This window comes from Melitaea cinxia, chromosome 5 (genome assembly GCF_905220565.1).
Source record: "Melitaea cinxia chromosome 5, ilMelCinx1.1, whole genome shotgun sequence".
NCBI classification, from domain to species: Eukaryota; Metazoa; Arthropoda; class Insecta; order Lepidoptera; family Nymphalidae; genus Melitaea; species Melitaea cinxia.
Window position 1 is genome coordinate 10,254,309 of NC_059398.1, and position 23,814 is coordinate 10,278,122.

General features: G+C 33.5%; 3 protein-coding genes across 3 annotated transcripts; 1 reads left to right on the forward strand and 2 right to left on the reverse strand.

Annotated features, from left to right (window-relative positions):
* Positions 1–703: 703 nt before the first annotated feature.
* Positions 704–18,293, forward strand: LOC123653573 (sorting nexin-29-like). Its single transcript, XM_045589566.1, has 13 exons — positions 704–906; positions 1,282–1,448; positions 1,697–1,824; positions 2,144–2,285; positions 2,373–2,476; positions 2,552–3,287; positions 3,370–3,493; positions 3,764–3,937; positions 4,190–4,330; positions 5,456–5,583; positions 9,583–9,674; positions 9,869–10,343; positions 16,894–18,293. Exons 1-11 carry the CDS (start codon positions 904–906, stop codon positions 9,671–9,673), a joined length of 1,938 nt encoding a protein of 645 aa, XP_045445522.1. The 5' UTR covers positions 704–903; the 3' UTR covers position 9,674; positions 9,869–10,343; positions 16,894–18,293.
* LOC123653826 lies at positions 14,110–15,573 on the reverse strand. The gene is made up of 2 exons (XM_045589806.1): positions 15,514–15,573; positions 14,110–15,429 (listed from the first exon to the last, which is right to left on the reverse strand). The coding sequence occupies exons 1-2, from the start codon at positions 15,571–15,573 to the stop codon at positions 14,110–14,112; spliced, it is 1,380 nt and encodes a 459-aa protein (XP_045445762.1).
* Positions 15,715–16,584, reverse strand: LOC123653827. The gene has a single exon (XM_045589808.1). The coding sequence runs from the start codon at positions 16,582–16,584 to the stop codon at positions 15,715–15,717; it is 870 nt and encodes a 289-aa protein (XP_045445764.1).
* Positions 18,294–23,814: the final 5,521 nt, after the last annotated feature.

Consider the following 23,814-nt stretch of genomic DNA (forward strand, 5'->3'; position numbering starts at 1 on the left):
TGTTAAGAAAAGGATCTTGGTATGCTCAGATAAATCAAGATATTGGAAAAAGTCCTTGGTTTACTAAATCGCATCAACATAGAAGCAGAAAATATTATACAATACTATGCCGCTTGAGATTTGGACATTGCAGATTTAATGCACATTTGAATCGTATGCGTATCATCTCATCGCCCGTTTGCCCACATTGCACCAACAACTCTACACAGTCTTTAGATCACATATTTTTTGAATGCTCCGCTTTTAATCTGGAACGCCTCTTATTTATAGCCAACTTGTTATCAACTTCTGGACCAAAAAATGTCCCGCGCAATACACAAGATTTATTGACTAATTTGGATAACTATACTAGTATATTTGAATTTATTTGCAATACTATCAATGATATTTGAAACAGGATCAGGACCTTCATTCATCGGATGTGAAATTTTATTTTGATATTTCAGGCTTCGGCCTATTACAGACTTGGTTTCGACCTCGCCTATCACTTATAGACAAAGAAGAGTAGACGAAAATATGAAATTTCAGACTTGGTTTCGGCCTTACTCTACCAGTCATCGAATCAGAAGAACAATAAAGTTACTTCAGACTTGGCTCCGGCCTTTTGATATATCAGAACGAAACTTACAAATTCAGACTAGGCTGTATGGATTATAGTCCTTTGCCTTTCCCTATTGGGGATAAATTTTAAAACAACATGTTACTGTTTATTAACATTTATTATTCAAGGCTGTCAAATAATTATGTCGTTTTTAGCTAATTGTTTTCATATTATCGGATGTTGGTGATTTTAGGCTAAATAAATAAATAGTCACAATAATTTAAGTCATTTTCTAGTTTGTAAATGTATTCTGACAATCTGTTTTGTTTTGAGTAAACCGTAAGAATACGTTTTAATGAATAATGGTATGTACAGACGAACGAAACTTAATATAATTATTGAAATCTCGTAATCATTTTATAGCATTTTTCTTAAAATTTACAGGATATACTTTGTTAATATTTTGTATACACTTTGCACATACTTGTAGCTCTTTACGTTTATACTTTTAATTATGAATTTTCTTCTGTTGTAATTAATCAAAATTGTCAATCTAATACTATTTGAAACGAGTAAGCGTTAGTCATTCTCACAGGTTTTTTGGAATTATTTTGAATCGTAAGAGCTGTACTTAACATGAAATCCTATAAGACCTTAAAGTAAGATAACATTTTAGGTTTCTAAACATACAAAAAAACAAATAATTGGTACTTGTGGATTATTACATTTTTATTTTACAGAATAATAAATTATTGAACACCATAGCTAATGCTATAGATAATAAGGAAGAAATAAAAAAAAGGTTAGAGGCTGGCAAAACTGCTCTTCGTGATTTACAAGCCTGTGTTGAAAACTGTCAAAATCGTTTTGGAGGAAGATCTGAACTAGCTACTGAAGATGATATAAGGTATATCATTCGCAATTTTATTTCTTTTTTGTATACATGTTTTTACTCTTTGAATAAACTATTATATTTAACGGCTAGTCTTTACATTAAGACTCGTTGAATTAATTTTGTAATGAAATTATGCCAATAAACGGTCAAATTTTGAAGAAGTGAGGTTAGGATTTTTTTTTATTTGACGGGTCTTAATCTTAAGACTTACCTATTGAAATTCAACATGAAAAGTATTGCTAAAATAAGTTTATTTACAGAATAGTGAACCTGTGTGAGAAATGGGAAAGAATTCTCAGCCATGGACTTAAAACAAATTTGTCAAATTCTGCTATTCAAAACTTTGTAGCTGCTGGTTTAAATTTAACTTTTAATATTGTAAACATAGGTAAGTAATATATTGTCACATTAATCTTTTATTTGTTATTATTTTGTTTAAGAACATTATACATTTAATATTAAGCTAGTATTAACCATGTACATATAGTTGTATATTCCTATATTGTTATTTACTATGTTGTCCTTTCTATTTATATATTTCAAAATTTCAGTTATGTTTATATATTTATCATATGTGTAAAATTGTAAATATCTTTGGTAAGAAACTGATTTTATTATTAGTATTAAATTATATAAATATTATATTACTGAATTTTGAATGTACCTCTTTTTATTTTTATGTTTTTTTGTTCTTACTGTTGCTTTAGGAAACTCTTTATGGAGCTACTGTTGCCTTCATCTCACAAAACATGAAAAAGAGAGATTTAAAATTTTATCGAATATCAACACTCCTTTAGGCTACTTCAGGGCATTTTTACGAGCTTCATTAAATGAACGATCATTAGAAAGGTATTATTTGATACACATTTCTTTACAAGTCTTTCTATTTCATTGTATATGATTACATATATTTTTTTTTTATGTACTAAATATTAGATATTTACAAAGTTGGGTTTCACATGGGCTGTTAATAGAATATTATGATGAAGGTGCCTTTGTTCGTAGCCCTGAAGCAAACATTCTTCCGAGTGTAGCGGCAGGTAAAATTAAAATTAATATGTTATAACATTAAAAAAATAACTAGTAAACATAATTAGCATTGAACTATTCTGCAGGCTTATCATCTGTTTTGTTCGCACTATCAATTGACAAAGCAGAACTGAATGAATCACAGCAATTAAATCAAATCAATAAATCGGAGCTTGTTATACCTCTATCTACACCTATAAAAACATCTAGTAACTCGAAACGAAAACCCATACGTCAGGTTATATCATTTGATAAAGATGGAGAAAAAAATAAGGTACAACAAAAGAAAATTGTAGAACCTAAAGAAAGTTTGAGTGAATGTTCGTGGAATAGTGCTCCAGCGACCTGTCTTAACTCTCCCGATCCTAAAATAACACCGAAAGTTTCTCTCAGTGAACCGACAAGCTCAGATAGCAAGAGCGCTATAAGACACTTTTTCCCTGACAGCGTTAAAGCAATAGACAGCCCTTTGCAAATATTAACGAAACTATCCGAAAGTGCCAAAGAAATATTTTCAAGCTCCCAAAATAGTATAGACAAAAGTAATATTGTTAAAGACGACATGTCAGATTTGAGTGTTAATTGCCTTAAGATATCTGAGAGTGACAGTGAAGAGGTGGCAGGCAGTATTGATGGCAGTACATCATGCTTAGAGCTTTGTTTTACAGAGGACGAAAGTGTTGCAGATGAGAAAAGTTTTAATTCGATTCTAGAAAATAAGGAAAAAGAATTTATGAATTTACAACTCAAATACAATCACTTTGAGGCAACGAGTAAAGAGAAAATACATAAATTAGAAAAAGTTGTGTTAGATCTCAGCAAGTAAGTGCAGTCTAACTAATCAAATGTAGGTCACTTTTGATTTGTAAAGAAATTTTAATGTTCTTATTATTTTTTATCGCAGAGAAAATGATAGATTAAAGGAACAGTTAAGAAATTATATGTCGGCAGTGGAAATGGGTAAAGCTTTGAAGAGTAATAACAGCTTAGATGAAGAAATTACGCAATATGAAAAGAAATTAGTTCAGGTATCACTTTTTGTAGTACTTATAGTATTAAAACTAAATATCCAGTTTGATTTAAAATTTAACAAGATTATCAAAATAAATATCCACCAACAAGTATTGGAGCAGTTTTGTGGATTAAGCTCTGGTCCTTCTCCTATGTGGGGAAAGAGGCCTATGCCCAACAGTGAGATATTATAGGCTGAAGCATAACAAAATAATGTCAGAAAATCATTAACTATTATAAAAACTATATATTTTTACATTTTATGATAGTTCAAATGTTACTTTCAGGTTGCGGAAATGCACGCTGAACTAATGGAATTCAACCAACATTTACAAAAAAGGCTACAAGATCTAGAGACGTCTGGTCTTGAAATAGTTGACCTACCGGAATCAAATGTTAAAGTTTACATTCCCAGTGCATTTTTAGTTGGAAAGAAAACGCAGTCTTTTCATGTATATCAGGTAATATATCTTAAGATGTATCAGTATCGTAGTATATGTATTTTTTGTAATATTCTAGCATGTATCGAATTCATCATATTAGAAGATAATTTTTAAAAGTAGTCATCTCCAAATTAATTTTTTTTTTTTGCATACAATTTCAATAAAATTTTGAAATTAATTCAATTTCTTAAAACCCGAGTTTTATATAGTAGAAATTCATAAAAAAAATATCGGAATCAAATGTTAAAGTTTTTTCTTAAAATTGGTCAGGTTTTTCTGAAAATTGGTCAAGAGGAATGGAATGTGTACCACAGATACGCGAAGTTTTACGAGTTACACTCACAACTGAAAAAGTGTCATCCAGACATCGCAAATTATAAGTTTCCACCTAAAAAAACGTTGCGTAAAAGGGTTAGTATAATTTTTTTAATATATTGTTTAAAAATGTTAGTTATCATTTTAAAATCAATCTCTTGTGCCGCGATAGATTACCATCTAATGCATAAGCACTCTGGGTAAGAACCCAGAACCCAATATGTCATTGGTAATAATTAGCCAGATCGTTACCTGGAAATTGATATTGTTGGCATATAAGTCTATTATATTCAAATACTTATAGCCTCATATGCTAAAGAGATAAGTCCTACTATTTAAAATTACTCATAAATCACAAATTTTTAAAAATTGGAAATGTCATATGGTAATACAGATATAAACATGAAAATATTTTTACATTTCCTAAATCGAGGGTAGCTAGACATTTTTATTTTTCTCTTTGAGCTAATTATTATAATAGCACTAGCTGACCCAGCAAACGCTGTTTTGCCATATATATTATTAACCCCCTCTATTCCCCCCCCCTTGTAATTGAGGGATATGAAAAATAAATGTTGGCCGATTCTCATACCTACCCGATATGCACACAAAATTTCATAAAAATCTGTCTAGCCGTTCCGGAGGAGTTAAGCAATAAACACACACGAGAATTTTATAATAGTAGTTTATGCAACTGTCATATAATGAAGGGTATTAAAACACGAGCGCGAGTTTCATAATAGTAACGAGTGTTTTAATACTCGTGTTATATGCAGTTGCATACACTACTTTATCTTCACTAATGCAATTAATCAAACAACAAGAGTAAAAGCTGACAATAGTTTATTTATAATAATTGTTCAAAGGACAATGCCCATTTTCTATGAAGCCGTGCTCCGGTACGTGCTTTGACGTGTTCAGAAAATTCATATATTTAAGTATCCTTTATTAATTGAAAATATATTTTTAATAATATTCTAAAATTGATTAAATCCGTAGTTTATACTTTAATTAAAAAAGATATTTTATTTGTATTCCGGGTTTGTGCTGTCAAAACATATTAAATATAAATACCAAGTCGGAAACGCAACTATAGAAATAAACGCTTTTTTAAATTAAATTATAAACCCAAACACGACCAGAAAATTGACATATTAAAGTTTTCTTTATTAATTAAAACTAGATTTTTAATAATAGTCTAAAAGTGAAGTTTGTGCGCAGGACGCGCGCGTGGTGGAGGCGCGGCGCGGCGCGCTGCAGGCGTACCTGCGCCACGTGCTGCGCGCGCTGCCTGAGCTGCGCGCCTGCACCGCCCGCGCGCAGCTCGTCGCGCTGCTGCCCTTCTTCGGGTGCGCTACCCTACTCTTATTACAAATGCAAACGTAGATACACGTTTATTTGGGTCATGACACTAATTGCGAATATTTTTCTTACACACTTCAGCCTAACGCAGTCCACTGCTGGACATAGGCCTCCCCAAGTTCGCGCCACACATCCCGGTCTTCCGCAATCCTCATCCAGCCTACACCGGCAATCTTACGTAGATCGTCGGTCCAACGGGCCGGAGGACGTCCCACACTGCGTTTGCCAAGACGCGGTCTCCACTCTAGGACCCGTCTACTCCAACGGCCATCAGTCCTGCGACACAGATGACCAGCCCACTGCCACTTCAACTTGCTAATTCTGTGGGCTATGTCGGTTACTTTCGTTCTCTCGCGGATAGTCTCATTTCTAATCCTGTCTTTGAGAGAGACCCCAAGCATAGCCCGTTCCATTGCACGTTGAGCGACTTTAAACTTGTGGACCAGTCCCTTGGTCAGTGTCCACGTCTCGGCTCCGTATGTTAACACAGGCAGGACGCATTGCTCGAAAACTTTTGTCTTCAAGCATTGCGGAATCTTCGAAGTGAAGACTCGACGGAGTCTGCCAAACGCCGCCCAGCCCAACCGAATCCTCCTATCGGCCTCCTTCTCGAAGTTGTTGCGGCCTAGTTGGATAGTATGGCCTAGGTAAATATAATCCTGAACAACTTCGAGAAGGGTACCATCGACCGATACCGGTATCGGTATGACTTGGTTGTTAAACATAACTTTCGTCTTATCCAAGTTCATACAGAGACCGACACGTCGGGAGGACTCGTTTAGGCCGGCCAGCATCTGGCCTAACTCATCCAGCGTCTCCGCAAAGATGACAATATCGTCGGCGTCATCGTTTTCTTACACACAAAGATAACCATAATTGCGTTTGCAGACAAACGAAAAAAAACCGACTTCAATTACATTGACAAGTAATACAACGTAGATCGACGAAAAAATAGTCAAGTAACTACGCGTTATCAAAGATTACTCAAAAAGTAGTTATCAGATCTCGATAAAATTTATATGTGACCACATGATAAACATCAGCTTTCGATTATTTCGATTATTTTGTCGAAATCGGTCTACCCGGTCAAAAGTTCTGATGTAACATACATAAAAAAAAAGAAATACAGTCGAATTGAGAACCTCCTCCTTTTTTGAAAGTCGGTTAACAAAGATACACGTTTATTTGGGTCATGACACTAATTGCAAATATTTTTCTTACACACAAAGATAGCCAAAAGTAACAGTAAATAAAAAAAACCGCCGCGTCGGCGCAACGGTCACAGCCATGGATTGTACCTGTTGCGCTGGCGGTTGCGGGTTCGATCCCCGCACATAACAAACATTTGTATTGGCCGTGCAGGTGTTTGCCGTGGTTCTGGGTGTTTGTGCAGTCCTTGTGGGTCTCCCCACCGTGCCTCGGAGAGCACGTTAAGCCGTCGATTCCGGTCGTTATCATGTACACCTGATAGCGATCGTTACTCATAGGAGGGAATATATCCGCCAACCCGCATTGAAGCAGCGTGGTGGATTAAGCTCTGATCTTTCTCCTACATGGGGAAAGGCCTATGTCCAGTAGTGGGATATTACAGGCTGAAGCGTATAAGCGAAGCGTAAAAAAAAATTACTATTAAATAAAATGAAACGAATGTGCTCTTTGACAACACCACTTAAGTAAAATTTACGAAACGTAGTTATCTCTCTCTCTTTCTATCTTCACCAAGTTAAATCTGCCTCTAAACTTCAGTTCGCCTCGTCCGATCACACATTTCGTAACCTTCTCGTTACGCATTCACTAGTTTACTCCCCAAGTCAAGCGTGCGTAAAGAAGTTTTAACGTAACTAAATAGACACTAGGATCTTACACTAGGATTTACTACTTTGTCAAAAGTCCGAACACATACCTACAATAAACAAGCAGAAATGCCTAGATTATAACGAACCCATTTATGGCAAATACAAAATAATGTTTGCCACAAACGAGTATCGAACTTCAAATGTTATATTAGTTGCCATCCATAAATTACGTGACACGAATTTCACGATTTTTTTACTTCTCCCCCGTCCTTTCACAGTTGATCACATTTATCTACATATCTATCAGATATCTATCAGAGGGCTACTTAGTATGACATCACATATTGAGATTTTATACCTTGTTTATTAAATTAAAACATCAGTTTCATCCTTATTTTTATTTCTATTTAATTAACCGATTGGATATATTATCTATACTTATTATAAAAATAAGTCCCCCGGCCGCGTCTTTCTGTCCTCCTGTCTGTCCTCCTGTCTGTCCTCCTGTCTGTCTGAACGCGATAAACTCGAAAACTACTGAACGGATTTTTATACGGTTTTCAACAATAGAAAGAGTAATTCTTGAGGAAGGTTTAGGTATATAATTTATTATGCTTTTATGTAAATTAGCTGAAATACGGCGACAAATGTTGAAGAGGTCGCAAAAAATCTCGCCAAATGGGAACTTTCCACGCGAACGCCGCGTAAACTAGCAAAGATACAGTTAAGTAATGTACTAGAGAATTCAAAATCTATAAAAATGCTACAAAAAAGTCCGCGATAGCATATCTCTATCTCTTACGGTTGACTTACAATAACCACTTTTATGTTAACATTTTTAATTAAAAACATTACGTTATTTTCAAAGCTATTTTCTTTAGTTCGGTATTAATCCTTATCCAAATGAATATGTTAGTTAGCTTAGTCATTTAATGCAGATTAAAATTGCTCTTTACACTAAATCAATCAGATGAATAGTTTTTGAGATATCGTTGTTAGAAGTAATTAGTAGCGAAACATTTTTAATGCTTGGCGAGCATTGAGATGCCTACGGCGAGTCCATCCCCTCTGCCCCGCATCGCTCGACCGCCTGCTCAAGCTATATAAACCGGGCGATGTAGCGCGCGATCCGCCATAGTAAACAGACTTTGGTAGCAACTGAACGCATTGCGTATATCGACTATCATCGACTTACTACGGGTATTGCTGTTCGGCATTAAATCTTGCTATTGGTTCCTATTATTATGCTATTGTTAGTTTTAATTAATTATTTTCATACTTAGTAGGTGGTGTAAGAAACCTTTCAGTTTACTTTCTTCTTTTCGTTTGGTTATTTCGTTACTTTTTAAATAACCAAGTACCTTACTTTTCCATAAATAAAAATGAATGTTGTTAAGCGCATAACTCGAGAATGGCTCGGCTAATTTATTTTTTTGTATGTTCCTTAAGGCCCACGGAAGGTGTAAATACAAAAAAAAATTTACTATTGACAGAACGAAGTCTGTCCGGGCAGCTAGTATTTTATATATAATGTGATGCCTCAAAATTTTTGACCCCGCCGCACCCTTGTCACACGATTTCACCTTCACCTTCTTTTAGACGTAATTTACGGATGGCCTCTATCGACATAATTTTATTGTTTTACCTAGCACGTTATTAGAGCTAGATTACCTTTCTTCGACAATGGAATTTACAAAAAAAAAAAAAAAAAAATATAGAATAATTATATTTTTTAAAAGTTTATACCGCCGTGACGGGTGGCGGTTATTTAGAACTGTACCAGAGTATCCACTAAAACCGAGGGGATTTCCGTTTATGCACCAAACTGTGTATTAGTAGGTAATATTACGATAATTACCTAGTTTTGAAACCTACCACAGGGTGTCCATCGCGTACCAGCTAATCCCTCGAACCTGTGGTGATAACGACATGAAATTTTAGGCTACGTTGTATTCATCTAAATATTAAAGTAACTTCATCACTAATTTCATCATAATCAGTTCAATAATTTCTAGTACAAAACAGTTTGTTTGATTCTAATTTATGAAATGTTTTATTCAAACTACTATAAATAATTGCATCTTATGGTTAGATAACTCTTTAACATTTGTAACGAAATTTACTTATTCAAATTAATACATTAATATTTACCTGTATTAATTAATAATTTAAACCTTTAAACCATTTCAGGACTTCATCTACTATAAAAGAAAATGGCTTAAACAACACACTGACGCGTCAACAATCCAGCGACTCGGTGTCCACATTTGATGCACTTTAATGTTAGTATCTGATACGAGTAAACTATTTCATAGTTATGATATAATTGTTTAAGAGCCTGTTTCAGCAGTTAGGTTTTAACCACAGGAGCAGAATTTTTCACCTCAGTCACAATTGTGAATTTCTATTTTATTTATTTAAATAAGAATTTTATAATAAAAAAATAAATAAATAATAAACTCTTATCTGTTGGCAGTGGCGTAGCGCACATTTAATGGGGCGACAAATCACAATTTCTTCAAAAGAAATTTAAATCCTGCCTATCGATATCTAATCTAATAGTTAATAACAAAGATAACTGTCGAAATACAAGAAACAGTCCTAGCAGTGGCGGATTTACCAGTACGGTGTTGGTTGAAGCAAATGGCGGCAATTTTTAGTGGGTGGCAAATTCGTCCTAATTTTTTTTATCTTACAAAAATAAAAAACATTATATACCTACGTACAGAAAAAAAAACTCGAAAATTTAACAAAAATGTCAATATATCAGTACTGTACCGTGAACTTAGCACCAAATGTTCTCTATTATATTACGCATGTATTATACATATAAACCTTCCTCTTCAATCACTCTAAGAAGAAATTGTAAAAAAAGAAAATAAAGAATGGGGCGGGAAATTTTCGGTGGGCGCCGGGCGGGAAAAAACCCACGCTACGCCACTCTCTGTGGGGTAGTGACACATAATTTGCTACGTTATGTGCTTAGTTCCCTTTTAAAGTTTTAAGATTTACACGGGTGCAAAATAAAACACAACTATACATGGCCGCTGTTCAACCAGAGAGTTTTATTCCCAAGAGACTTATTCTATAGACAAGACCCCCATAGACTATATATTATATAAACTATAATCATTACACCTACAACACTCCTCCCCCCTAAGCTTTCACTAACAATTTGCTTTAAAGTTTAATTAAAATTTATTTAGACACCTTACAAATTAAGACGCTGCACTGGCCTACGCATACGCCCACTCCTTTTAACTTCAGTCTGAATACCAATTGGAGATTTAGGAATACTAACTGAATCTTTCTTATTATTATTAAAAGCATTTGAACTATTAGTCGAATTATTAGAAGTCTCCAATTCGCCCTCAGATGTTGCACTTATACTAACCTCATTACCAGGAATGTCATTCTCTATCATATCTTGAGTGTTATTAAACTCGTCTTGATCGGCACGTGAATTTCTAGGCAAACATTGAGTGACATTTCTGGTAAGTATACCTCTATCAGTATTTACATCATACATTACATTTCCAACCGGTCGGTCAATAATACCTTCTAACCATTTCCTTGACTTATCATAAGATGCTACAAGTACTTTATCACCAGGTAAATATTGTTTAACTGGCTTATTACAAACAGACCTGCGAGGAATAGTTACATCTTTCTTAATTAAAGATAAACGCGTACGCAATTGCCTGCCCAACATCAACTCACAAGGTGCTCTACCTGTGGTAGCATGTGGAGCCGAACGATAAGCCAACAACCACTGCTGAACACTATGATCCAAGTCCTTGTTATTAAATGTCTGTGCCAGCATGGCCTTTTTAAATGTTTGCACTCCCCTCTCCGCTAAGCCATTGCTCGCTGGATGATAAGGAGCAGTACAAATATGTCTGATATTATTATTCTTACAAAATGTAATGAACTCAGCCGATGCCCACTGTGGACCATTATCGGTAACAAACTGCTCAGGAAGGCCAAATCTAGCGAACATACTGCGTAGACATTTTATAGTGGCACTCGAGGTAGTCAATTTCATTTTGGCTACTTCAGGCCATTTCGAGTGTGCATCCATAACAATTAACCACATATGTCCCCTAAATGGACCAGCAAAATCTGCATGAAGACGTTTCCATGGCTCATTAGGCCATTCCCAGTTATGTAAATGTTTTAAGGGTGGTAAATTCCTGTTTTGGATGCATCCTTCACAATTACTTGTAATATCCTTAATGTCATTACTAATGTTGGGCCACCAAAAACAACTATTTGCTAAAGCTTGCATTTTATTAATGCCCAAATGACCAGCATGTAATTCTATCAGAACTTTAGATTTCAAACTATTAGGTATTACAATTCTATCTCTCCAAATAATACAATCTTTAATCAAATATAGCTCTCTCTCTTTTCCTTTATAATTAAGCAATTCCTTATCAATAATTTTTGGCCAACCTTCCCTTAAATATGTAAAAACTTTACTTAACACAGGATCTCTTTGAGTATGCTTAGCTACATCAGTTAATGTTACTGGCGGGTTATCCAAAACAATGCTGTTGATGTTGCCCTCCAAATAACTTTTATCCTCTTCACTACTATTTTTAATCGGTAACCTAGAAGGGAAATCAGCTGCAGCATTATTTTGAGATGTCCTATATTTAATTATATAATTATAATTAGACAAAATTAGGGACCATCTTGTCATTCTATCAGCATAAATACTACTAGCAGTTTTGCTTGGATTAAATATTGATATGAGAGGTTTATGGTCTGTTACAAGAGTGAAAGTCCTCCCTTTTAAATATAAATCAAATTTCCTTACAGCCCATATAATGGCCAAAGCCTCTTTATCAATTTGAGAATATTTTGTTTCTGCATCATTGAGCGTTCTGCTTGCAAATGCAATAGGACGTTCACACACTGCATTACCTATCTTAATTTCATGAGCTAAACAAGCTCCTAAACCATACCTTGAAGCGTCACAACTCAATATCACCGGCAACTCAGGGTTATAATGAACTAATACTTGGTCTGATGCAATAGCTTTCTTGGCCCATTCATATGCTTCTACTTGTTCTTTTCCCCACTCCCATTTTCCAGAATTTTTAAGTAACTGGTACAATGGTTTTAAATTATCTGCTGCATTCTTTAAAAACTTATGATAAAAATTAATAGTACCAAGAAAACTTCGCAATTCCTTTACATTGTTAGGTTGTGGTGCCTCCAAGATAGCCCTAACATGCTCAGGTGTTTTGTGAACTCCCTCTTTGTCAATAACATGTCCACAATATTCTAATTGTGAAGACATTAGCACTGTTTTATCTTTATTGATCTTAATATTCAATATTCTTAGTTTATTAAAAATACACTCTAATGTTTTTAAGTGACTCTTTATATCGCATGATGCAACTAATATATCATCAATAAAACAATACACGTTTGGCATATTAAAATGTTTATCCATAAAATCTTGCCATTCTTGAGGAGCTGATGCCATTCCAAACATCATGAAAGTTGGCCGATACAACCCCCACGGTGTAGTCAATGTCATCAGCTTTTGTGCCTCACCATCCATTCTCCTATTCATGTATGCTTTTCTCAAATCTATTTTACTAAATACTGTCTTAATATTATTATCATCTTTATTTAATTTAGCAAAAATATCCTCTATTACCGGGATTGGATGATGTGGCATCTCAAGATAAGGGTTAATAGTCACCTTATAGTCACCACAAATTCTTATATTCTTAGGCCCTTTTATGATACTAACAATAGGCGTCGCCCATGTCAACCTTACACATTTTACCCTCTTTACATAATTTATCTAGTTCCCCTTTTACCAGATTTTCTAACGCATAAGGAACACGCCTAGGCTTACAAGATATAGGAGTTACATTTTCTTTTAATTTTAAAGTACCTACTGCACCTTTAATTTCCCCAGGGACCCCTGAAAATATGTCCCTATACTTATCCACTAACTTTTTAATTTCAGATTTCTCCCTTTCAATATTATTACACTGCTTCTTACAACTATTCCAATCAATTTTTATTACACTGAGCCAATCTCTACCTAACAAAGGTTTCTTACCTTCTTTCACAATAATTAATGGAGCCAAATAATCTTTATTTTTATTTTTAACTAATACTTGAGTTTTACCGATCACTGTTATATATTGACCTCCATAACCAGTTATTTTTGAAAAACAATTTGATACTTTTACATTTGGCAGTAGTGATTTATATAAAAACTCAGGTATTAATGTTACATCTGACCCGCAATCAATTTGAAATAAAATATCAACATTATTAACATTTAGTGAAATATTCCAGGGGTCTGGACACTTTTCGTCAATTAATGTTACTTTATTAACCTTTATAGTTATTCTATTTCACGATGAAGGTTTTGCCTTTATTGTAGTAGTGACGTGTACCGACAGGCGCATTTGTGTGTGTAAACTGAAGGAGCGTTAGCAAAGAAATCAGAAACGCATTTTTATATTAAATAATTATTTTTTTAATGATGAATATTTGATAAATGTTCATTTATTATTATTATTATTAATATATATATTATAAATATTTGTCTTTTATATACCTATATTACATATATTTTATTGTTAGAAAAAACTTGCTTGATGGAAAAAAGTAAGTAGATATAGGGTTTTATGCATTTTTATTCAGTAAAGAAATGAAAAAAATTGACAAAATTCGATATTGTTAATCACTGTCAGATACATAATTTTCAAATTCTGGTTCACTGTCGTCGGAATCATTTTGCAAATCAATCACGAACTCAAAATCTAAGTCAAAGTATTTCAAGTATTCTTTTTCTATTTTTTTAACATGAGTACAGGTTTTACACCACGTTTCGCTAGTAACTTTGTTCAAGCTTTCATTTATTAGTGTTTCCATGTTAGTCATATTTTGTTCAATATTTTTTGAAGCGATATCATTTTTCACAATTCCCCAAATGTTTTCAATCGCATTCAATTCCGGGTGATAAGGAGGGAGGCGTAGAACATCAAAACCTTTGCTCTTGATAAAATCATCGATTTTGTATTTTATGTGTTGATCTTTGTGTTTTTTAATTATGTCATATAATTCCAATTTAAGAAGAGATTGTTCATATGCTATGCCCTTGTCTCTGAGCCATTGCTGCATGTCTGCTTTATTTGTTGTCGATGTTGGCATTTTTTCAGCCTGTGTATTATGATAAGAAGCATTGTCTAAGACAATGACAGAGCGTTCCGGTAAATTTGGTAAAAGTTTTTCGTTGAGCCATTTTATATAATTATCATAGCTCATATTCGAATGATAATCGCCAACTGTAGAATTAGCCTTATAAACCAATGACGCATTTTCAATAAATCCATTCTCTGTTCCCGCGTGCACTAATATAAATCTGCTACCTGTGCTTAACTTTTTCAAAAATGGCGTGCTTTCTTTTTTTTGTGCCCAGGTGTTGTTGCGCACGTGTGTTGAAAGAACATAACTTTCATCAGTGTAGACAATAGGTCGTCCTTGAGAGCGATATTCAGATATCTTTTTTAAATATTTTAGTCGCCACATCTGTATGTCATGACGTTCTGTCAAAACTTTTCGGTTATTTTCTGTTTTGCGCCACTTGTATCCTAATTTGAGTAATAGCCGTCGAAGCGTTTCGAGACAACCTTCAAAGCCAATCTTTTCATTTAAAACTCTTCTTAAGTTCGCCAACGTTGGGATCACTTTATGAACGACATGAAAATTTTGTACCGTACTTCGTATAACATCGGCTGTGAAATTATCTACGTCTATCTTGTTATCTCGTTTTATTCTTTTCTTCATAGGAGAAGTAAACTTTGAGGAAGTGGATGGCAATTCCTTCTTTTCTTTTAAGATCCGTTGGACAGTTGAAAGAGAAACACCTGTTGCCTCAGCTGTACGCTGAGTAATATTTCGTAAATGAGATAGATCACAGTTAGGCTCTATAACTGATTTCGTAAATTCATACTCCTCTTTTAGGAAATGGTAAACGCTAGCTATTATGCTTCGACCCTAAAATCAAACCAAACTAAATTAGTACTGTCAACTAACTCTACTACATTAAATACAAACAAAAAAAAAATGAATTAATGTTACCTCACTTTTAACAACTTTTCTGTGTTTAGTTGCCTTGCTGACAGTACTTTGTGTAGACATCTTGCGCGGACCCAAAACACTAGTGACACGGACCGCGTTGCGATCGTGACTGACCACTCAGAGGCCTACGCACACTAACACGATGTGTATGTGCACGGTTAACAACAAGCAAAGTCAAACCTTCATCGTGAAATAGAATATCTATACACTATCTTCATTTTGATAAAATAGTAACTCTAACCCGTAATCACAATTTTCCTTTTCTGAATACACACTGCTTTTAACCTGTAACACTGAAAATTCATCTTTATTTACCTCCTTTACTTTTCTTGACGGAAACCTCTTATGTAGATTAACCTGGGCTCGGCAGACACTCGCAATATGCCCCTTCTTATGACATTTGTAACATTCTTCTTCTCTGAACTTACACTTCGGTTTTATATGTCCCAGCTTATCACAACAATGACATTTCACCTTCACCGTCTCTTTACTTTCTTTTTGATGAGACACCTTCTGCACCTCTGCTTCTTCTTGGCCGTGCGTAATCAGCCTCGCCCCTTTCTCAGCCAGCTCCATCCCTATAGCTATGTTCACCACTGTCGTGAAAGTTAATTTATCTTCATTAAAGAGTCTTTTTACAATATTCTCATATCGTAAGCCATGAACAAATTTATCTCTCAATGATCTTTCCAGATGTGCCCCGAAATTACACGTTTGGGCAAGCTTTTTAAGGGCCGCCACGAACTCTGCAATGGATTCATTAGGCAATTGTACTCTTTTCATAAATTTGTATGTTTCTGTAATTTCTGACTGAGTTGGTTCGATATGTTTTTCAATGAGCTCAACTAATTGTTTATAGTTTTTGCTGTCCAGACTAGACGGAAAACATAATTCTGTCAGCAATGTTACAATATCGAAGCCTATACATGAAATTAAATACTGGTGCCATTTTGCCTCGTCTATGTTGTGTATTCTCATTTTATTTTCAAACACTTGCTTGTATACTTCAAATGTGCACTTAGCCGAGGAAAACTCTTGTATTATCATTGCACTTCCCCCTGCAAGCGCCATGCTGTTTCGTAAAATTTTCTTCTTGTGTGCCGACGTGACAACACACTAATCACCGTATATACGGATTGCGGACGTGACACGTACAAATATTATTATATTGGTGATCCTCGTCGCCATTGACACATAATTTGCTACGTTATGTGCTTAGTTCCTTTTTAAAGTTTTAAGATTTACACGGGTGCAAAATAAAACACAACTATACATGGCCGCTGTTCAACCAGAGAGTTTTATTCCCAAGAGACTTATTCTATAGACAAGACCCCCATAGACTATATATTATATAAACTATAATCATTACACCTACAACAGGTAGGTACTACTATTATACTTCAGATAGATTTAAAGACGACTGCCAAAACAGGCTCTAAATGAATTTGACAGAGATTGTTATTTAATGGTAACTTTCAACTTTTACAACCTGAACTATTTATGTTACATAAAAATTAGTTACTGTAAAAAATTATCTTTAATGTTTTTGTGGCTGTTTGTTTTTGTAGATAAGAAAGCTAAAAAATATACATTTAGAATTTTAAGCGAACTAAATTAATAAGTGTTTAATCCTATTGTTTTGATTTGTTTTGTTTGGCTTCTAAAAATCAAATGTTTCCTGAACCATCATTATATGGTCCGTGAGCCAGTGACAGATTTTCATGGCCAATTTCCTTTCAATCGAAACTTCGTAAAATGCATAAGGGATTTTAATTATGAATATTCAGCTCAGGCTCCGCGGGTGGGGTGGGGAGTGGCATCCTCCCACGCATGGAGAAATAAAAACCTTAAAATTTATCGGATAATAGTTTACTTAATATCTTGAAGGAAAAATAATCTCAGCTGACCATGAAGTGCGATAATAAAAATCTCTTATGCATTTTACGAATTTTCGATTGCGAGGAAATGATCGACCGAATTTGTACCTGGCTCCCGGACCAATTAATAAATTAAATATATATTAACTGTATTATGAATACAATATAACCTCTCATATGTAAATTAATTATCATTAAAGCTCGCGTTAAGTCACTCATACTGATGTTTATTAAATTTCATTCGTTAAAAATACATTGGTAACGTATTATTATAACTTTATAACGTTACAATCTGTGATATCATTAGTTGTAAAAACCATTAAACTATTTCCAACGCATATAGATGTTAAGTCTTTTGAAACATAATTAACATTTTCGTTAATTAAATCACAATAAAAATATATAAGTAAGCACCTATTGTATAAAATTATTGTTCCTCATTTTCAAAGTAAACAATTTTATTTACTATAGATTAGTTATTAAAAGATAGCGAGCTGCTTATATACATCCATTTGAATTTAGTAATAATTGAGTTTGCAAAACCGACTTCAATTACTTAAACAAGTAATAATTTGACGAAAAAAATTACCAAACGTATTAGTCGCCACTATGATTTTTGAGGGTTCCCCTCGATTTCTCTATGATTCCATCAAACCGGTTAAAAAAGCGGTTATTGTAATATTACAGACACTCCAAATTTTATTTATTTGTATAGATGAAGAAAATAAAATGATAAATAATAGTTGATTGGCGATTTCTCAGTAGTCAACAAGTAGTCAATGTGAACACAAGTCACAGATGGTCAATTATGAGACCTCCCCCTATCTAGTGTGACGTAAAAATATGTGTATTTTGCAATTTTACACCTAAAAATATTATTTATTAAACTATAACATCAGTTTTGACATTATTTTTATTTTCCTTTGAACAATTTTTCAATAAAATAAACATTCAATCGAGATATAAATAATAAAATAGTTTGTATATTAACAATTACCTATATACCTATATTATATTTTGAAATGTGTTGTTAAAAAATTTTGGACCCCACAAGGCTACAACATTTAAAACTTCGTCGACCACTTACCCCACCTTAAGGTGTGACGTAATTTATGGATGGCCCCAAGAAGATAAGCTTCTTGGATCTTCTTCTTCTTCTTGGTAAATAAAAGTATAGACTTTGACGTCTCGCTATCTTCTTTGTCACAAACACATATGTGTTGTACGTGTCATTCATTTAACATACGTACCTATATCAATTAATGTTAACATTATTGTGTATTTAAAATTTTGAGTTATATATGAAAATATAATATATTGTACTCTTATTTAACCGCTTTGTATTTATAATTGAATGTTACATGACGTAAGTAATTCGTAAAGGAATAATTTAGGCTATCATTCAGTTAAATACTTTAATGTTAGCAAGCCAAACAATATTAAACTGCACGCAACCCAATATGGTACAAGGATTTGTGCAACTATCATGCGAACGACGCAATTGTTAGATCTAAATGGTTTTGATTGAAGTTATTTGCCTAACTATGGGCAAAATTTGTATAATTTTCTTGTTTCGTTCAAACGAATGTAGGTTATAATTGTACGTTTATATTAGGGGCTCTCTACCCATTTAACGTGTGATCTAATTTATGGTTAGCTCCTTAGCGCAAAGTTGAAGCGAAGCGCAGTGTATATTTAAAAATTATAGTTTAAGAAAACTAAAAAATCACGCTTTTAAAGCTAATCGAACTAAAAAGTAAGTAGAAAATATTTTTTTATTACAAAGAGTTTTTATTACAGTAGTAGAAAATCGACCAATCAATCAATTAATTACTTCAAAATAAAAATATAATAAAATTTAAATTATTAAGAGAATAATTCAATTCACGAGTAAAAAACGTGGGGTGCATTTTACTATATTTTCATAAACTTTTTACTATGTTTTTATAACTCTCTGCACACAGATAGTTGCAAGTAGAATAATTGTTACATTTAATATATCAAGCAGGGGGAGAAAAAAAATTAAAAAAAATCTATCTATATATCATCATCTTATTCCAGTAGTGGGCGTGGACTGCAATAGAATTTTTTTTTTTAATTTTTAGTGCGACATTTGATACCTTTACCAACAAAGTTATCAAGATTCGTACTTAATTTTTTTTAAATGATAGACCGTTACAGATAGTTAAAAAAAAATCTGATTTGGCCCCGTGCCCCAACAAGCACCTGCGTGGTTATATATTAATTACCGGACATTCTGTATATTTATTAAAAATATTACTGGACATTCTGTATATTTATTAAAAATAGTTTTTTTTTTTTTAATTCAATAAAATAGCAATTCGTTCCTTTTATACTTAAGATAATTGTAGCGATTCATTCCAATTGTTCAATTGTAGCCAACTGTACAAATAGTGTAGCTAATAGTAATAAATATATAATAGGAATAGGTCAATATCTTCAAAACGTCCGGACTCAATACTTGAATTGTATAGTGAATATACCACCTACAGTTTACACTTTAGTGGTCCGGACGTGCTGACTACTCGGTTTAATACGAAAACAGCATTTCGGAGTTATGGATAATTATAATATTTTGAGGATGTGCATGTTCTGGACTGTTAAAACGAGTTTAACAAAAGAAAAATAACATTAAATTCACTTTGGACTTCCCTTTACAGGGATGAGGTATTTTTTCGCCTTATCGTGTCTTTAATGATCCTTATTTTCTGTGTTGTCGCATTTTAACAATTAAAAAAATCCAATTTTGAATTCTGCAATGATTTTCTATGTGGAAGTTTAAGTTTGTAAATATGACAACTCACGCTCGGCTTGCCCCAGCTCGGCCTCGATATGCCCCATTTATTTTCACCATTGCGACTGGCGATATTTCACTTCTTTCTTTCTCACATTAACGGTAAAAATCTAAGTCAGTACGTAAGTTTCGTTTGAACTTGAACTTGTGAAGTGGGAAAAATCCATATAAATTATTATTTTATATTTACACGGTTTGTCTGTTTTAATAATTTATTAAGAACCAAAAATGCTATTAAACTTTCCATTTATTATTCTATTAAACTGTTGCTTATTTTTTTTTCTTGTTTGGTGTACAATAAAGTGTAAAAACAAATAAACTTAAATTATAATGTATTTAAATGATATATTCTAAAAATGTTTTATGGAAATTAAATATTTATTTTTATGCTAATTCCTAAAAATAATGTTATTTTAAAATAAAAATCATGCAATATGAATACATATTTTACTTTTGGTGCATTTATTTAATTAAATCGCCTGTACTCCCACATTCAAATGAAAAGAATCAAGAGCTATCAAGAAATAAGAATAAAGTTGTTCTTATATATTATAGTCACAGTAGACATGCTACTTTAGAACTATTATATTGATATTAAAATTTAATTATTGTAAAATCAACGCTTATGCTATCTATAAAACCTAAACAATATTTAATGTCGTCTCAATGCAGATACTAAAAGTATATGAGTATATCAACATCTTCCTGCCCTTATTCCACTTATGTAGGGTCGGCACAACATGTTTTCCTCTTCCATTCCTCTCTATTATTTGTCACTTACTGATTTCTTTCTCATATCCTCACTCATACAATCCATCCATAGCTTTTTTGATCTGCCGATCGCTCTTCGTCGTTCGACATTCATCCCTAACATTCTTTTACCAATATAGCGTTGATAGCTCTTCATGCCCATACCACGCTAACCTTTTGCTACTCATTTTCTCCGTCACGGGTGCTACTTTCAAACTTCCCCTTATATACTCATTTCTAATCCAATCTTTCCTCGTCACTCTGCACATCCATTTTAGCATATTCATCTCGGCTGCATGCACTCTTCTTTCATCCGTCACTTTCGTTGCCCCACATTCTGATCCATGCATTACGACAGGTCTTATGATCGTTTTATAGATTTTCCCTTTAAGTTTAAGGGGCATTCGTGGATCACAAGCTGTTCCAGAGACCTGTCGCCATTTCATCTATCCCACATTTATTCAATTTTTCACGTCACGGTCTACATTGCCGTCATTTTGTATTAATGACCCAAGGTACCGAAAGTCAGAGCAGACTGGTAGGGATACACCATCTAAGGCAATATGGAGCAGAATTGTGGGCTCTAAAAAATTTACAGCTTATCTTGAACCTTGACCCTTGCGATTGCGACTGCATTCTTAGCCTTCTTTTTACTATTTTATATAAACGCTGAACTTTCAGTGTTAACTCCTGGAGCAGCCTTGCAGGACCTTGTAGTCCTTGGCCGATTTTAGCCTATTTCTTCTTAAAAAAACGTAGTCAATTTGGGTAGTGTAGACCACTACGGTATGTGATAAGTTATTCCCGATTTTGATAGAATGTGTTGGCTATTGCTAAGTCAAAGGCCAAGGCTGCTTCCAGTAGAGCTTCGCCGTCTCGTTTCCTGACTCCGTGACCTCGGCCCCCATGCACTCTCTCATACCCGTCATTCATCCTTCCCGCATGTTAATTAATGTGGAAAATAAACATTATTCATTTTACAAGAAAATAAAGTTGTAAGACTTAATTTCTTTATTAAATAACGTGATTACACATTTAAGTTCTAAATACACTAGTGCAATGCGATTCTTATTTAATATTGTATTCTAAAACATGACATGACAAAAATCAAACTATTGTAAACTAATACAAAACATTCAAATCATTTAAAGTATGTTTAAAAATACAACTAATTTTGTTTGAATTAATTTCCTATTTACCTTTGAAAAATTCAGTATTAAATTGTTGGTTTACATAATTACATTACATATTGTTATAGCAAAACTTAATTAATAATAATTAAATGTATAAATTCTTTCTTGCAACCCGATTTTAATATCAGAAACTAATGTCTAATATTACACCATGTAGATGAAGTAAACAAATTAGAAGCTGTCTGGCTACGGCATTAACCCTTTTACCGCTTGAGTCGGTTTTATCCGACAAAAAATTTCGGGGTTATTCCGCCTGAGTCGGATTTATCCGACACAAAACTCTGTGTATTATATATTCAATTTCTAAACGTATTATGATGTTTTAGCCTAAAATACATTTTTTTTCGAAAGTTTATCTATTCAACCTTTTAATTAGTGTTAAAATTCAGATTTACTATACCAAGAAACAAAATAAAATACTATTTCAATTAAGGTAAATTTACTAATATTATCCCAGAGAAAGTGTATTGACTTAGTAGTGATGAGACATAATGTTTGATAGAATTTATAAGATATGGAATATTCATAAACAAAAATCTTAATATATATAAATCTCGTGTCACAATGTTTGTCCTCAATGGACTCCTAAACCACTTAACCGATTATAATAAAATTCGCACACCATGTGCAGTTTGATCCAACTTGAAAGATAGGCTATATTTTATTTCGATATATGCAATTATTATATTTAAGAAAAAAAAATAAGGCGATACGAAGTTTGCCAGGTCAGCTAGTATTATATTAAATACCAAGTTATTGAATAAAAAAAGTACATTAAGTATGTAATTGTTATTTAATAAGGTGTTGTTTTCGCTCTATGTAAATCTATATTTGGTAAGAAATTTGCAATTTAGTTATTTTTGTACGGACAACTATAGATGCTAATTCCCATCCCTAGACTGAGTCCTTTTCGCCAGTATAGCCAGTACATAACCAGCGCCTGCGTCGGATAAACACGACCGTTCATGACGTCACAACCGTATGGAATTTTCCATTAGTGTTGCGCGTGTTTTTGTGATATAGTAGTGAGTTAGTAAGTTTTACCTTCGTCTTTTTAAAATTGAAATTTACCATGACGACTGCTGAATAAGTAATACGAATTCTAGAAGGTGATGACGATGACGAATTTGTGTCAGACGAAGAATTTAATATTGATGAAGAGGTAATTATATCTTTTATTAAATTGTTTTATTTAAATTTATTGTGCAGTGAGAAACGAACATCATTTTAATACGTAATGCGTTTAATACGTAAGACGTAACATAAATTAACACAAAATCAAGAGACTTTCAGCCCGTGTCCATCTCCAGAGTATTAATTTTTTTATGAAGAAATAACAATCAAGATTGATTAAGTATGTTTAAAGACTGATTAACGTATGTTTGAAGATTAATTTATGTGCGGTACTATACTTAATAAAGAAATTAAATCTTTGATTAAAATTTGGTAATTTTTATTTATTTCATTACTTTGTTCATCGATAACTATACTTCACAATACTATGCAAAATTGTTCCGAAAGGTTGCTAGGCGCTACAGGCACTTCACGCGAATTATGACATAGCGGTTAAAGGGTTAAAGAATATAGCCACCCCCTCTCTTCCAGTGGCTGTCGTAAGAGGCGACTAAAGGGGGCGATAGACGTGCGAGTAAGTTCACGAACTTGT

Coding starts and splice junctions, on each gene's coding strand:
- LOC123653573 (XM_045589566.1), top strand. Junction 3,494..3,763: donor ATGAAAAGAAATTAGTTCAG/GTATCACTTTTT, acceptor TGTTACTTTCAG/GTTGCGGAAATGCACGCTGA. Junction 3,938..4,189: donor AGTCTTTTCATGTATATCAG/GTAATATATCTT, acceptor AAAATTGGTCAG/GTTTTTCTGAAAATTGGTCA.
- LOC123653826 (XM_045589806.1), bottom strand. CDS start 15,573: ATGTCTACACAAAGTACTGTCAGCAAGGCAACTAAACACAGAAAAGTT. Junction 15,430..15,513: donor GAAAAGTTGTTAAAAGTGAG/GTAACATTAATT, acceptor GTTTGATTTTAG/GGTCGAAGCATAATAGCTAG.
- LOC123653827 (XM_045589808.1), bottom strand. CDS start 16,584: ATGGCGCTTGCAGGGGGAAGTGCAATGATAATACAAGAGTTTTCCTCG.